Here is a 17,840-nt window from a genome sequence, read left to right on the forward strand (position 1 = left end):
ATTCACCCTATTTCTCATTAAAAAATATAACCAAGAATGATTAGCCATGGTTTACAGCATCCAAATATTTGAATCAGATCTAGTAAAAGCCCATAAAACAGACTAGGGGGTGTAAAAGGGCCTTACCATTCTCCAGAAAATCATAAAAAATCAAATATTACCACCACTTTGAGTCTTATTTCAAGATACTGCCGGTCCTGAAACTAACTAAAATGATCTCTATTTCAGTAGCAGATTTTCCATTCTATCAAATGATACCAAGAAACAGCCAATAATCCCTAAAAGACATCCTAGAAAATGCCTCAAAATGGCTATGTATTTTAAACCAAACACAAGGCTGGAGTTTTGCTTTTCCCAACATACATCATGTGGGACACGATTTTTTTTTTTTATGTGTTGTACACTCACCACACAGATCCATTCTCACATGTATAGGCCAAAATTTACTGCTCACAACTTATCTGAGGGAGCTAAGCTCAAAATGTAGATCTATGTAAGCAATCCTGGCATCAATAATGTAGATATACGGACAATACAATAGCCGGACTTGAGTCCTGGAAATGGGAAGTATGTACAATGCCTGCACTTTAAAGGAGGGGTTTAGGATATTGGCAGTTTGGAGGGATATGTTGTGTATATATGTATATACTTCTAAACTGCTGTATTCTGAGCACCTCTGCAAAAACAGTGATTATGTGTGAGTGAGGTGAAAGTGTTGAATGATGATGAAAGTATTTTCTTTTTGGGTCACCCTGCCTCGGTGGGAGACGGCCGACTTGTTAAAAAAAAAAAAAAAGAAAAAAAAAGAAAAAAAAAAGAAGAAAAAAAAGGTTAATAAAACTCTATTAAAGTTTATTATATTTGTACATTATGCTCACATCCCTTACCATTCATCTCACTGTACACATATTCTTGCATTACTTATCAATCCTCTTCTTCACAGAATACACTTGTGCTATATTTACCATCAATCCTTCATTTCCCATAAGAAACAAGAATGATCAAGCACAATATGACTACTTGTGCCATTCATTTGCAACCCCAAGAAGCCTCTTTTCTTTTTTTTTTTTTTTTTTTTTTACACAAGTTCATCTTTATAGGTTTAGTGATGTTACTCCTAACTCAAGTTTGTTTCAAAGCCTGGCCTTTGCTACTGGTATACTACTTATTTGTTCCTAGATGAATAGAAGCAGCAGGTGCAAAGAAACCTGGCCATATCTCTCTCCTTGCCTGAGTTGCAAGTCAAACATCTGAGCATTTTATTAACTGGTTAATCATATGGTAGTATACTTCAAATCTCCAATGTCAAATTAATAACTAAGGAAACAGTAAAAACTCACCATTTTTGGCTTTCCTTCATAAAGTGTTACCCTCTTCTGCCACTCCAAAACGTTATGTGGATTTTGCCGCAGCATAACTGAATTGAGTAGGAGTGGTCGCCGTTGCATAAGATCTTCATATCTTGCCAACCTGCAGTGAAAAAACTATGATGCTTACAAGGAAAGATTAAAAAACTGTACTGAATACCACCTTTATAATTTGGGCAATTTGGCAAATTGTAAAAAATACTACAGTTTATCTACATGCACTTAGCTATCTTACTTTGAGATTTGTTAAAATGATTACAATGTAATGATTTATATAAAAAAAATTCCAGAGCTGAAAGTTTTTTTCCACAAGCTCAAGCACTTTACTCTCCACAGCTCAAAGCACCTTCATTTCCACAAATCAAGAGCATTTCATTTTCACAATTAAAACATCTTGTCTACTACAACTTAGAGCATTCCCTTTTCCACAATTAAAAATACTTTTCTTTTCCACAGCTTACAGCTCCTAATTTTCTACATTTAGCTACAGCTAAATTATGACTAGGTAGATAGTGAATCCTAGGTAGTAGGTTGGTAGACAGCAACCACCCAGGGAGGTACTACCATCCTGCCAAGTGAGTGTAAAACAGAAGCCTGTAATTGTTTTACATGATGGTAGGATTGCTGGTGTCCTTTTTTCTGTCTCATAAACATGCAAGATTTCAGGTACATCTTGCTACTTCTACTTACACTTAGGTCACACTACACATACATGTACAAGCATATATATACACACACCCCTCTGGGTTTTCTTCTATTTTCTTTATAGTTCTTGTTCTTATTTATTTCCTCTTCTATCCATGGGGAAATGGAACAGAATTCTTCCTCTGTAAGCCGTGCGTGTCATAAGAGGCGACTAAAATGCTGGGAGCAAGGGGCTAGTAACCCCTTCTCCTGTATATATTACTAAATTTAAAAGGAGAAACTTTCGTTTGTCCTTTTGGGCCACCCCACCTCAGTGGGATACGGCTGGTGCGTTGAAAGAAGAAAGAAAGATAGTGAATTGATCACTGCAGTGACTGTGGCATCTGACTTATTAATTTCCTTCTAACAAACTGCTTCCACTCAGACCTAGTCATGTCACTTCTTAAAATGAATATTTTACATTAAATGCTTGGAAGATACACAGCAGCTCATCTTATAGGTTCTTGAGATACAGTATCCCAAATTGAGAAAAACCTTAAATCTGCAGAAAAATGGTTTTGCTAAAAAAAACTGGGACTGGTGCTGCTTGGTACCAGAGAAAAAATATACAAGGCTTAGTGAAGATCAGTCAATTTGTTGTCAAGATATACTCTGCAAATAATAGCCCTACATCAAGAATAATTAGTTCCCAAAGTAGCCACCAGGCACTTACACTGCCATTAGTAACAGGGTGCACCACATCATGCTAAAATGTAAGAAGTTTAATCCAAAAAGGTATTTTCACTACCAATGGCAGCAACTATTATTCTTTCTTTCAACACACTGGCCGTATTCCACCAAGGTGGGGTGGCCCAAAAGGAAAAATGAAAGTTTCTCCTTTTACATTTAGCAATATATACAGGAGATGGGGTTACTAGCCCCTTGCTTCCGGCATTTTAGTCGCCTCTTACAACACGCATGGCTTACGGAGGAAGAATTCTGTTCCACTTCCCCATGGAGGTAAGAGGAAATAAACAAGAACAAGAACTAGAAAGAAAATAGAAGAAAACCCAGAGGGGTGTGTGTATATATATGCTTGTACATGTATGTGTAGTGTGACCTAAGTGTAAGTAGAAGTAGCAAGACGTACCTGAAATCTTGCATGTTTATGAGACAGACAAAAGACACCAGCAATCCTACCATCATGCAAAACAATTACAGGCTTTCGTTGTACACTCACTTGGCAGGATGGTAGTACCTCCCTGGGCGGTTGCTGTTTACCAGCCTACTACCTAGGGGAACTATTATATCTAGATTAAATAAAATTTAAATAACCCTGTGAGCATTCATTCACTATAATAATAATAAGTCACTGAATCCTTAATGTCAAAAAACAAAGTGATTATACCTTAATTCTAGATCAGTTTCATCTTCTTCATCAACTTCGGCACCCACTTCTTCCATACGCTTTTTGAGCATTAATTCTTCAAACTGAGCATAAGCATCAAACACTTGGGTAAAATCTCGCACTGTCATCACACTTCTTAGACCTTCTTCATATACATCTCGAGCCTGAAAAGGTTATAAAGTAAACATCATATTTTAAAGTTGTAACCAATTCATCAATTATACATCATCAGTCCAAATAATGCAATGTTTGAAGTACTAAAACACTGTGAAACACATCTATTATAAAAACTAGTATATGTTGCAGTAAACATTACAAGCAATTAGAAAATACAAAAACAATCATATATTAAAGCCAATAAATACTAAAATGTAAACATTGCTGGTGCATTTACACCACTGTTGCCGATTAGTGATAGTTTTTTTCACCAACCTCAACACACCATAAAAATGTAAGTTTTATCAGATTTTGCTTATTTCAGTTTTAACTGATTTAGAAAAACAGACTCTATTGATGTTATTTTCCAAATTTTTCCCATATACACAGGAATTTTTTTTCTGGTATTCCACAGTTAAAGGGTTAAATGAACAAAGAAAAATTAATATGTTATTGAAATAAAAGAAAAGTTCACCTACTAAATGAACCCACCCAACACCCCATAAATCATTTTTGCCCACCAACCACCTCAACCCTTTCTATTCCCTCAAGTCCTTCTACCCCTCTCAACCTGTCCTCTCCCCCCACACATCCACTACCCAGTTACAAACTTAGAATTATTTTCGCTTAGTCGCTTTATCCTAAGAACACAACTTTATCATTATACTTTTTAGTTTTAGATATACCAAAAACACTGTGTATACTACGGACTTTGCAAAAGTAATTATTTACACTTAAGAAACTTATGGTGAAACTTCAGTCCATTCTGGAACAGTGTCAGGTAACAAAGATCCAGGATTGACTAAAATATTGTCAAAAGCTTTTCTTTCTTAAGTGTGGGCTATTCGTGAATTTTACCAGTCATGGTAATTTTATTTTTTTTTTATTTATTGACTAATTTTTTTGCAATACAAGCTTTTCAAAAACAACTATTTACCATAATTATCTCAACCTCACCACTACCTAATACATCTTTTGCCAAGTGAAAATGCTCAATAAAATTTACTGTTTAATATGAAGCTTAATACTTACTCTTTCAAACAGGGCACTGATGATGTAAAATTCTGCCAGAGAGTTCCACAGCATGCCAACTTGATCTGTGTAACGTTGAAGACCATGACGAATGATGGCCTCCGCATTTTTAAGACTGGTTTCCTGGATGATTGAAACATTGTGAGTAAGGGGAGCTTCACAAATCAGTCAAATAATATACAGTTCTCTCTCTTATTTGGAACCCTATTATTAAGAATTCTTCTAAGATCTGGAAATAAATAATTAGTGTAATTTAATTTTTTTTTTCAACAAGTCGGCTGTCTCCCACCGAGGCAGGGGTGACCCAAAAAGAAAGAAAATTCCCAAAAAGAAAATACTTTCATCATCATTCAACACTTTCACCTCACTCACACATAATCACTGTTTTTGCAGAGGTGCCCAGAATACAACAGTTTAGAACTATATACATATAAAAATACACAATATATCCCTCCAAACTGCCAATATCCCAAACCCCTCCTTTAGAGTGCAGGCATTGTACTTCCCATTTCCAGGACTCAAGCCTGGTTATATAAAATAACCGGTTTCCCTGAATCCCTTCACTAAACATTACCCTGCTCACACTCCAACAGCTCATCAGGTCCCAAATACCATTCGTCTCCATTCACTCCTATCTAACACGCTCACGCACACCTGCTGGAAGTCCAAACCTCTCGCCCACAACACCTCCTTTACCCCCTCCCTCCAACCTTTTCGAGGATGACCCCTACCCCGCCTTCCTTCCCCTACAGATTTATACGCTCTCCATGTCATTCTACTTTGATCCATTCTCTCTAAATGACCAAACCACCTCAACAAACCCTCTTCAGCCCTCTGACTAATACTTTTATTAACTCCACACCTTCTCCTAATTTCCACACTCCAAATTTTCTGCATTATATTTACACCACACATTGCCCTTAGACAGGACATCTCCACTGCCTCCAACTGCCTCCTCGCTGCAGCATTTACAACTCAAGCTTCACACCCATATAAGAGTGTTGGTACTACTATATTTTCATACATTCCCTTCTTTGCCTCCATAGATAACATTTTTTGCCTCCACATATACCTCAATGCACCACTCGCCTTTTTTCCTTCATCAATTCTATGATTAACCTCATCCTTCACAAATCCATCCGCTGACACATCAACTCCCAAATATCTGAAAACATTCACTTCTTCCATACTCCTCCTCCCCAATTTGATATCCAATTTTTCTTTATCTAAATCATTTGATACCCTCATCACCTTACTCTTTTCTATGTTCACTTTCATCTTTCTACCTTTACACATACTCTCAAATTTGTCCACTAACCTTTGCAATTTTTCTTGAATCTCCCATAAGCACAGTATCATCAGCAAAAAGTAACTGTGTCACTTCCCATTTTGTATTTAATTTCCCATAATTTAATCCCACCCCTCTCCCGAACACCCTAGCATTTACTTCTTTTACAACCCCATCTATAAATATATTAAACAACCATGGTGACATTACACATCCCTGTCTAAGACCTACTTTTACCGGGAAGTAGTCCCCCTCTCTTCTACACACCCTAACCTGAGTCTTACTATCCTCATAAAAACTCTTTACAGCATTTAGTAACTTACCACCTATTCCATATGCTTGCAACATCTGCCACATTGCTCTCCTATCCACTATCATATGCTTTTTCTAAATCCATAAATGCAATAAAAACTTCCCTACCTTTATCTAAATACTGTTCACATATATGCTTCAATGTAAACACTTGATCTACATATCCCCTACCCACTCTAAAACCTCCTTGCTCATCCACAATTCTACATTCTGTCTTACCTCTAAATCTTTCAATAATAACCCTACCGTACACTTTTCCTGGTATACTCAGTAAACTTTTTCCTCTATAATTTTTACAATATCTTTTGTCCCCCTTCAGAGTTTGCTGAATAATGTACTGTATGGGCAAAATTCCAGTTTAGCTTATGTCTCTAATTCACAATTCACAAATTTCAGAATTATGAATTAGGGATTATCTCCTAGACTTGGAATTTTCTGCATACTGTACTGTGTTCTAAAGAATAAAAATTTGGAATTTCTTTCTAATCAGGATTTTTTCTGAATAACAAGAGTGTCAATTCCAGTTACTCAAAACTTTCTATAATTCATCAATAATGTGAAAACATCAGCATCAATAAGATAGGTGCTGTACAATTTAACGAAGCAATTATATAACAATTCAACAATTCATAATCTTGATTTTTACCAAATCAGCAATTGTCAACTAAGGAAGGGTGATTCAAATTAGAAAAATACCTTCACCATCACTAATTCCCTGACTACCTTTTTCGAAGTACATGGACATCATGATCCAACTGATCCATAGCACTGCAACATCCCACCCATCCTATAAAAGAGCAGGCACTATATACTTCCCACTTCCAGGATTCGAAATCCAATTAGCAGTTTTCCCGATACTTACCTTGCTCACACTCCAGGAGCACATCAAATACAGTGGACCCCGCATACCGTTGGCATCACATAAAGTTAAATCCGCATAGCAATACATTTTATCACTAAAATTTTGCCTCGCATAGCGCTAAAAAACTCGCTCAACGCTATTCGTCCGAGACGTGTCTATGTGAGGCCTGAGCCAGCCTCATATGTTCCGCCGGTAGCATTGTTTACAAGCCAGCCTCCATGGTAACATCCAAGCATACAATCGGAACATTTCGTATTATTACAGCATTTTTGGTGATTTTATCTGCAAAATAAGTGACCATGGGCCCCAAGAAAGCCTCTAGTGCCAACCCTGTGGTAAAAAGGGTGAGAAATATTATTGAAATACTGTGGTACCATGGTCAACTGCTGCTGCTGCTGCTGCAGTAGCACTGTCAGCTGCTGATGCTGCTGTAGCACCGTCAGCTGCTGCTGCTGCTGTAGCACCGTCAGCTGCTGCTGCTGCTGTACCACTGTCAGCTGCTGCTGCTGCTGTAGTACCGTCTGCTGCTGCTGTAGCACCGTCTCCTGCTGCTGTAGCACTGTCAGCTGCTGCTGTAGCACTGTCAGCTGCTGCTGCTGTAGCACTGTCAGCTGCTGCTGCTGTAGCACTGTCAGCTGCTGCTGCTGCACTGTCAGCTGCTGCTGCTGCTGCTGTAGCACTGTCAGCTGCTGCTGCTGCTGTAGCACTGTCAGCTGCTGCTGCTGCTGTACCACCGTCAGCTGCTGCTGTTGCTGTAGTACCGTCTTCTGCTGCTGTAGCACCGTTTTCTGCTACTGTAGCACTGTCAGCTGCTGCTATAGCACTGTCAGCTGCTGCTGCTGTAGCACTGTCAGCTGCTGCTGCTGTAGCACCGTTGTTGGTGAGGCTTATTGAGAATACCAAGAAATAATTAACCCCAGAGGGTTAGCCACCCAGGATAACCCAAAAAAGTCAGTGTCATCGAAGACTGTCTAACTTATTTCCATTGGGGTCCTTAATCTTGTCTCCCAGGATGCAACCCACACCAGTCGACTAACACCCAGGTGAACAGGGAAAAATGCCTGGAACTAGTGCTCATATTGGTGAATTTAAAGCCAGCAAAGGTTGGTTTGAGAGATTTAAGAATCGTAGTGACATACACAGTGTGATAAGGCCTGTTCTGGAAGAAAATGCCAAACAGGACCTACAGTACTCAGGAGGAAAAGGCACTCCCAGGACACAGTGTCTCATCAGTCATTGCTGCATCTTCAATAAAGGTAAGTGTCATTTATTCTTCATTTAGTAGAGTAGTACATGCACAATACATATTGTACATGTACTACTCTACTATTGTGCATGTATCCTTCTCTTTGTGTGTAGGAAAATGTATATTTCACGTGGTAAAATTTTTTTTTCATACTTTTGGGTGTCTTGCACGGATTAATTTGATTTCCATTATTTCTTATGGGGAAAATTCATTTGCATAACGATAATTTCGCATAACAATGAGCTCTCAGGAACGGATTAATATCGTTATGCGGGGGTCCACTGTACTGACAAAAAACTTGTCTCTGCTCACTCTGATCCAATACATTTATACATGCCTTGCAACCTTGCAACCTTTCCAGGGGCTTGTCCAACAGCTTCCATCCACCCAAGATTTATGCATCCTTTTGGCCAGCCTAATATTCTCCATCCATTCTAAATGGACAACCCATCATGACAACCATTCCTCCATTTCCTGAGTAATAATACCTTTCACGCTAATCACCTTGCTCCTTATTCACTTCGTAATATTCACACAACTGATTATTTCCCACCGATTTAGGGTAACACAAAAACAAGAATATACGTATATGTTTACCATCAATCACTGTCTTTCCAGACATGCAAAGGAAAGTGAATGGAGAAATTAAGAAAAGTTGTTCACAACATACTTTTTGTAGGTCAAAGCCTATAAAATGTGGATAAGCTAGAAAGAATATAGTTAAAAAAAAAAAAAAAAAAAAAAAAAAAAAAAAAAAAAAAAAAGACTGGGTTATAATGAAATGCAAAAAACACTTGAAAGTCCTCCCTGGCTGATAGGAGGAAAACAGGGCAGCATGATAACCACTTGCATTATCATAACTGGATAACAAAAATATATTACAATTTCTTTCTTTTTTCTTTCAACAAACTGGCTGTATCCCACCAAAGCAGGGTGGCCCAAAGAAGGGGTTACTAGCCCTTTGCTCCTGACATTTTAGTCGCCTCTTATGACACGCATGGCTTACAAACGAAGAATTCTGTTCCACTTCCTTAGGAGATAAGAGGAGATAAACAAGAACAAGAACTAGTAAGAAAATAGAAGAAAACCCAGGGGGGTGTGTATGTATATGCTTGTACATGCATGTGTAGTGTGACCTAAGTGTAAGGAGAAGTAGCAAGATGTTCCTGAAATCATACATATTTATGAGACACCATCAATCCTACAATCATGTAAAAGAATTACAGGCTTTTGTTTTACACTTACTTGGCAGGATGGTAGTACCTCCCTGAGTGGTTGCTGTCTACCAACCTATTACCTAGGATATTACAATTTATCAACACCAATTAGGAGAACAAGAGGCCAAAATGGTAAATTGAAAAAAGAAAGAGCCGCTGAAATGATACTAGAAAAATAATTCTTCATAATAAGTGGTACAATAAAACAATAGACTACGACACAAGTGGGGGTATTATGTGCTACAACTCTATTAATATTAATTATATGATAGATCAAATACCTAGGTAGCAGGTTGGCAGACAGCAACCACCCTGCCAAGTGAGTGCAAAACAAAAGCCTATAACTGTTTTACATGATGGTAGGATTGCTGGTGTCTTTTTTCAGTCTCATAAACATGCAAGATTTCAGGTACGTCTTGCTACTTCTGCTTACACTTAAGTCACGCTACACATGACTGTACAAGCATATATATACACACCCCTCTGGGTTTTCTTCTATTTTCTTGCTAATTCTTGTTCTTGTTTATTTCTGCTTATCTCCATGGGGAAGTGAAACAGAACTCTTCCTCCGTAAGCCATGTGTGTCATAGGAGGCGACTGGAATGCCAGGAGCAAGGGGCTAGTAACCCCTTCTCCTGTATGTTTTACTAAATTTAAAAGAAGCAACTTTTGCTTTTCCTCTTGGCCACTCTGCCTCAATGGGATGCAGCCGATGCACTGAAAGAAGACATTGATCAAATACTGAAGCTACAGAAACACAATCATAGCTCTGTTTCTGTACTTACAAATGATCAGTAAGTAATTACACACATGCACACACAACTAATAGTGTATATATAATATTACCTGAGGGTTTTTAGAGATGAGTTCACAGAGTTCAGACCACAACTGATGCTTAGATTTGCCATATTTTGAAGTAAAGGAGTCTGTGTTAACACACCATTCGTATTTCTTGGCTGCCTCTTCCAGTCGGCCAATAGATATGAGGTAGCTTATGTAATCTTCAGTATCTTCTGGACATAGCTAAGAAAAGATACAAAAAAATAGTAATCTCTCTCTCATTTTTCTCTTATTCTAAATTTTCCAAAATTTAGAAAATAAATTTTGAGCTTTGAATAATCTCTGAAATTTTATTTTTTTTACTAATACCTAACAAAAACTCAGAAATTTAATTTAAATAAGCTTATAAAGTGCAAAAATTCAAAAGTTTAACTGGAATTTTTTTTAACTTAATTGTTTGTCCTAGGTTCTTAAATTTCTGTTATTCAGAAGTTTCTGTAACAAACAAAAATAAACACACACATGCCTCCCCCTCCCTCCCCCTCTCTCACTCACTCTCACTCTCTCTCTCTCTCTCTCTCTCTCTCTCTCTCTCTCTCTCACACACACACACACACACACACACACACACACACACACATACACACATACCTCCACCATACACACGAACACACACATATACACACACATACACACACACACACACGGAAGGAATAGACTCTGAGGTGTCCCTGTTTGCAGATGACGTGAAGTTGATGAGAAGAATTCACTCGATCGAAGACCAGGCAGAACTACAAAGGGATCTGGACAGGCTGCAGACCTGGTCCAGCAATTGGCTCCTGGAGTTCAATCCCACCAAGTGCAAAGTCATGAAGATTGGGGAAGGGCAAAGAAGACCGCAGACGGAGTACAGTCTAGGGGGCCAGAGACTACAAACCTCACTCAAGGAAAAAGATCTTGGGGTGAGTATAACACCAGGCACATCTCCTGAAGCGCACATCAACCAAATAACTGCTGCAGCATATGGGCGCCTAGCAAACCTCAGAACAGCATTCCGACATCTTAATAAGGAATCGTTCAGGACCCTGTACATCGTGTACGTTAGGCCCATATTGGAGTATGCGGCACCAGTTTGGAACCCACACCTAGCCAAGCACGTGAAGAAACTAGAGAAAGTGCAAAGGTTTGCAACAAGACTAGTCCCAGAGCTAAGAGGTATGTCCTACGAGGAGAGGTTAAGGGAAATCAACCTGACGACACTGGAGGACAGGAGAGATAGGGGGGACATGATAACGACATACAAAATACTGAGAGGAATTGACAAGGTGGACAAAGACAGGATGTTCCAGAGATTGGACACAGTAACAAGGGGGCACAGTTGGAAGCTGAAGACACAGATGAATCACAGGGATGTTAGGAAGTATTTCTTCAGCCACAGAGTAGTCAGTAAGTGGAATAGTTTGGGAAGCGATGTAGTGGAGGCAGGATCCATACATAGCTTTAAGCAGAGGTATGATAAAGCTCACGGCTCAGGGAGAGTGACCTAGTAGCGATCAGTGAAGAGGCGGGGCCAGGAGCTCGGACTCGACCCCCGCAACCTCAACTAGGTGAGTACAACTAGGTGAGTAAACACACACACACACACACACACACACAGAATGCATTATCCATAATAAATATATCTTCTGAAAAATGGTGTGTAAATTAAAAATGTGCTATTATTATATTCATGGAATATGCAGAACCCCTCCACCATCTCTTTGATGTTGGAATCCAATGTCAGTTAAGAAACAATCAAGTCTCTCCACATTAACAATGGGACCGACAGAGAGCAGGGTGGGCAGAGTCAGCATATCAAGGTATCAAAAGCTGTGTGTTCTGATCAATAAGATAATTAATCAAGAGATTTCAGATTGTTAGGATAACCTGTCAGTTCTCTCACAGTTGCACCAGTGTATGCTCAGCAGTTTTAAAACTTTGAACAATAATGTTTTGCCTATGGTTATAGCATGTTATGATTCCTGGTGCTAATTTTTATTGTGTGATAATCAGCCCAAGACAGTGTGTTGAGTTTCAATAGCACATTTATTACTTTATTTTTTTTAATTTGTGTTTGATGTTGGTGTCAAAGTTTAATTTATTGAACAGGCCTTATACTTTCTTGTTTGTACGTGTTTACTGAAGGCAGTCTTTACTCTTTTCACATATTTTATGTTTTGCATTTCATTTGAAGTTGGTAATGACTGCCTTACTTTCATTACTAAAAATACATATAGAAAATCTTTGGTGGGCATAGGCAAGTCCTCTAAAATGAACTCATCAAAAACACATGTCTAAATAAACTACATATTAAAAACAATTTTGCTTATTACAATCTTGTGTGAGTGTGGAAAAAAGTCTTTTATGTTAGATATTTTCCCCTGATATATAATTTGGCAAAAATTTCCAGGTAAGTAAAATACATTATGAAAGTTTACAAGCACATAAACTCTTGGTTGTCTACAAAATTATGCTACATTTATACAAATTTACAATACATTTACTGTAAACTTGAGCTTTTACAAAGAAAATATATTGTACCTTTAGGTATCTTCTCCAAACTCTGCCAGCTGTCTCTGGAATAGTATAAGACATAACAAACTTGAGGTACAGAGGCCATATGCGGTTATGCTGAGTAATTGGCAGAGCACAAAGGGCACGGTCAAATGTCTGAAAGGAAACCATTTTGTTGTACAATAGTATTATTTATTAAAACTGACAAAAACGTATCTACACAACAAGAAATATACATAAGTACATCGATACTACAACAAAAAAGCTCTACTAAGAAATGCAATCCCCTACACAGGTTTTGCATCTTCTTTCAGCAAACTGGCTGTATCCCACCGAAGCAGGGTGGCCCAAAAAGAAAAACAAAGTTCCTCTTTTTAACTTTAGTAATGTATACAGGAGAAGGGGTTAGTAGTCCCTTGCTTCTGGCATATTAGTCGCCCCTTATGACACGCATGGCTTACAGAGGAAGAATTCTGTTCCACTTCCCCATGGAGAGATAAGAGGAAATAAACAAGAACAAGAACTAGTAAGAAAATAGAAGAAAACCCAGAGGGGTGTGTGTATATATATATGCTTGTACATGTATGTGTAGTGTGACCTAAGTGTAAGTAAAAGTAGCAAGACGTACCTGAAACCTTGCATGTTTATGAGACAAAAAATGAACACCAGCAATCCTACAATCATGTACAACAATTACAGGCTTTCGTTTTACACTCACTTGGCAGGACAGCAGTACCTCCCTAGGCAGCTGCTGTCTACCAACCTACTACCTAAAACAGGTTTTGCATATTTCTAGATATTTCACAAGAACATAAGAAAGAAGAAGCACTTCAGCAGGCCTACTGGCCCATGCTAGACAGGTCTAACTCAACCACCTACACCCACCCATGTACTTGTCTAACCTATTTTTAAAGCTGCCTAAGGTTCTAGCTTCAATGAGGCTACCTGGGAGTTCATTCCACTCATCCACAACTCTACTACCTAATCAGTGCTTTCCTATATTCTTTCTAAATTTAAATTTTTCCAAATTAAACCCATTGTTAAGAGTCATGTCTTGATTAGATATATCCAGCAAGTTATTTATATCCCTTTTATTTATTCCTGTCTTCCATCTGAATAACAAAAAAAGGCACAATACCGTGACTGGAACGATACACAAATAACCCACACATAAAAGAGAGAAGCTTACGACGACGTTTCGATCCGACTTGGACCATTTACAAAGTCACACTAACCAGAAGTGGGGCAGGACGGCTATATATAGGCAGGAAGAGGTGGTGGTAGTAGTAGTAGTAGTAGTAGTAGTAGTAGTAGTAGTAGTAGTACAAGAATGGTATATAATACCGACAAGATGAAATTAAGACACATGCGCAACACCCGGGCATCCCTATCGTAGACGTTTCGCCATCCAGCAAGCCAATGGATGGCGAAATGTTCACAACAAAGACAACCAGACGCTGCACATGCGTCTTAATTTCATCAGTAGTAGTAGTAGTAGTAGTAGTAGTAGCAGTAGTAGAAGAGGTAGTAGTAGTGGTAGTGGTAGAAGTGGGGAATAAGGAGGATGAGCCAGTCAAATACAAAGGAAGGGGAGCACTGCAAGAGAGCTACGGGCCCACAGAGGGAGAGCAAGCGCACAGAGGTGCATGAAAGGGGAAGTGGTGAAATAAATGAAGAAGGAACAGAAACATGAGACAGAAGAGAGAAAGACAACCCAGAGGAGAAAAGGAAAGAGGAAAGGGGAAGAGGAAGAAAAAGAAAAAGAAAAAATGAGGAGTCAGGTTAAGTCACGGGTGTTCTGAAGTTTGGAGCATTTTACAATGTAGTGGGAGAGGAAGGCATCTACAGAGACAAAGCCAGGACTAAGGTTCATACAAGGAAAGTTGTGTATTAGAGAGGATTCAACTAGACGGCGACTGTTCGAGTTGGAAGTAGGGAAGACAGTTTTAGCAGAAGACCAGTCAATAGGATGGCTATGATCTCTGACGTGACAGAAAAGAGCATTGTTAGTGTCGGCAAGCCTAACACTATTTTTGTGCTCCCTAAGTCTGTCAGAAAGAGATCGACCAGTTTCTCCGAAGTATTGAAGAGGACAGGAGGAGCAAGAAATAGAGTAGACACCAGGAACATCTGTAGAGGGAGGAGAGGTATGAACGAGATTAGTGCGAAGAGTGTTAGTCTGGCGGAAGGTAAGCTTGATGTCTAAGGGACAGAGAGAATTGTTGAGATTAGAAAGACCGGAAATGTAGGGAAGGCAGAGGATAGAAGAGTTCCCAGGAGTAGAGAGTTTGGGAGAGAAGAAATTTCATTTAGCACGTGAGAGGGCAGAGTCTATGAAATGGGAAGGGTAGCCAAGACGGGAAAACGAATTATGAAGAGTGGAATGCCCGGGTGTTGCGCATGTATCTTAATTTCATCTTGTCGGTATTATATACCATTCTTGTACTACTACTACTACCACCACCACCTCTTCCTGCCTATATATAGCCATCCTGCCCCACTTCTGGTTAGTGTGACTTTGTAAATGATCCAAGTCGGACCGAAACGTCGTCGTAAGCTTCTCTCTTTTATGTGTAGGTTATTTTCATCTGAATACTTCAATCATATCCCCCTTCTAATTCTACAATTTTCCACAGACTGCGGATTCAGTGCCCTCGGTCTATCTTCATAAGAAAGATTTCTGAAACATGGGATCAACTTTGTCATCTTTCTGTGTATGTTTCCCAGAGCATTTTTATTCAATCTGTATTATGAACTGTGCAACATAAACTAAATTAGGCCTTATCAAGGATATACAAAGTAGAAGGATAACCTGAGGACTTCTATTATATTTGTACTTTTTAATATGAAGCCAAGAATTCCATTAGCTTTATTTCAAACATTTATACCTTCATTTTTCATGTTACCACAGTGAAAAATAAAGTATTCAATAAAATGGAAAGAGAGTTAATGTTTTTAACAAATCAACATAATGATTGGTATTGCATACTGTTTGATTATAAATACAGCAAACTTATTAACAGTTGCTGAAAATGCACTAAAAAAAATTAATACTTCTCCTCAGGAGACCACTTACTATACAGTAACCCCAATATACTATATTGCATCATAACTGTACCCAATTTAAAAAGATTGCTACTTTATGAAAACAGTAAAATTAGGTGTACAAAAAAAGTTTAAGAAACCTACCTTCCTAGTTCTTGTTATCTTTTTCTGATTCATTAAAAATTGGCAGTAATCTATCCATACACGAGGCATCTTGTGCATAAATACCAAGGCACGTTCAAAAGTATTATTAACACTCTCAAACTCTGGGTCTGTGATGCATCGGCCCTTAACTTGCTGCATTCTTAGTCTGAAAGAAGCCGTAAAATAAATACAGTACTTATACATTTTGCAATAAAATAAATAACTGTAATGGTGAAAATGTAATTTTTTCAACTGTTTCCATACTGTATACCAGGATACTAGAGAAATTGTTTAGAATATATGGTATACATTCATAGTCAAGAAATAATAGATTTCCTCAATTTACGCAGATTCACTTTGTATGACTTCGCTTCAAAGTGGTGACCCTATTTCTACCAAGAATTCGCTACATGCAGTAAAAATTCACTCTTATGTGACTAGAGAGAGTCGTTGCTGTGCATTTTCACTCACGTGCGATCACTCAAGTACAGCACAATTTAATATTTAACCAATATCACATTAAATATCACTCTTAAACTAATGTAGTGTGTTGAAGGCAGTGGTGAGTGAGAGATGCTGTTGCATCATGTCATGAACCTTACCCACTAAACATGTCCAGGCCTCTTGAGCCTGTCCTTTCCTTCCCCCTTACAAACATCAAGGGAGGCAGTAAATATGTAAGGGTAGAAGGCAGTGAGTGAAGGAGGCAGTGAGTGAAGGAGGCAGTGAGTGAAGGAGGCAGTGAGTGAAGGAGGCAGTGAGTGAAGGAGGCAGTGAGTGAAGGAGGCAGTGAGTGAAGGAGGCAGTGAGTGAAGGAGGCAGTGAGTGAAGGAGGCAGTGAGTGAAGGAGGCAGTGAGTGAAGGAGGCAGTGAGTGAAGGAGGCAGTGAGTGAAGGAGGCAGTGAGTGAAGGAGGCAGTGAGTGAAGGAGGCAGTGAGTGAAGGAGGCAGTGAGTGAAGGAGGCAGTGAGTGAAGGAGGCAGTGAGTGAAGGAGGCAGTGAGTGAAGGAGGCAGTGAGTGAAGGAGGCAGTGAGTGAAGGAGGCAGTGAGTGAAGGAGGCACTGAGTGAAGGAGGCAGTGAGTGAAGGGGGCAGTGAGTGAAGGAGGCAGTGAATGAAGGAGGCAGTGAGTGATGGAGGCAGTGAGTAAAGGAGGCAGTGAGTGAAGGAGGCAGTGAGTGAAGGAGGTAGTGAGTGAAGGAGGCAGTGAGTGAAGGAGGCAGTGAGTGAAGGAGGCAGTGAGTGAAGGAGGCAGTGATTGAAGGAGGCAGTGAGTGAAGGAGGCAGTGATTGAAGGAGGCAGTGAGTAAAGGAGGCAGTGAGTGAAGGAGGCAGTAAGTGAAGGAGAAAGTGATGGAGGGAGGCAGTGAGCGAAAGAAGCAGTGAGGGAAAGAGGCAATGAAAGAAGGAGGCATGAGGGAGGGAGGCAGTGAGGGAGGGAGGCAGTGAGGGAGGCAGTGAGTGAGGAAGGCAGTGATGAAGGCAGTGAGGGAGGCAGTGAATGAAGGACACAGTGAGTAAAGAAGGCAATGAGTTAAGAAGGCAGTGAGTGAAAGAGGCAGTGAGTGAAAGAGGCAGTGAATGAGAGAGGCAATGAGTGAGGGATGCAGTGAGTGACATAGCCACCATCTCATCCAGGACAGACCACCCTACTGGGGTCCCAGCCAACCCACCTCCATCTTTCCCATAAGCAGGGGCTGAGGCCTCCCTCCACGGCTTGCAGGTTACCCACCCACCACCATGCCTCTCCAACAACCCTCCACAACTTGCCCAGTGAGCCAACAACTCACGTTCTAACACAACGTAA

At 39.5% G+C, this 17,840-nt stretch overlaps 1 protein-coding gene across 1 annotated transcript in view; it reads right to left on the reverse strand.

Moving 5' to 3' along the window:
* Positions 1-17,840, reverse strand: part of fand (Pre-mRNA-splicing factor SYF1 fand) — a 54,091-nt gene that overhangs the window by 30,492 nt on the left and 5,759 nt on the right. The window contains exons 3-8 of the mRNA XM_053785781.1: positions 16,035-16,200; positions 12,873-13,001; positions 10,359-10,535; positions 4,588-4,710; positions 3,400-3,563; positions 1,341-1,470 (exon numbers count right to left, since the gene is read on the reverse strand). Coding sequence (XP_053641756.1) covers positions 1,341-1,470; positions 3,400-3,563; positions 4,588-4,710; positions 10,359-10,535; positions 12,873-13,001; positions 16,035-16,200 — 889 coding nt within the window. The remainder of the gene's footprint in view (positions 1-1,340; positions 1,471-3,399; positions 3,564-4,587; positions 4,711-10,358; positions 10,536-12,872; positions 13,002-16,034; positions 16,201-17,840) is intronic.

The sequence above is a fragment of the Cherax quadricarinatus genome, chromosome 14 (genome assembly GCF_038502225.1).
Source record: "Cherax quadricarinatus isolate ZL_2023a chromosome 14, ASM3850222v1, whole genome shotgun sequence".
Classification (NCBI taxonomy): Eukaryota; Metazoa; Arthropoda; class Malacostraca; order Decapoda; family Parastacidae; genus Cherax; species Cherax quadricarinatus.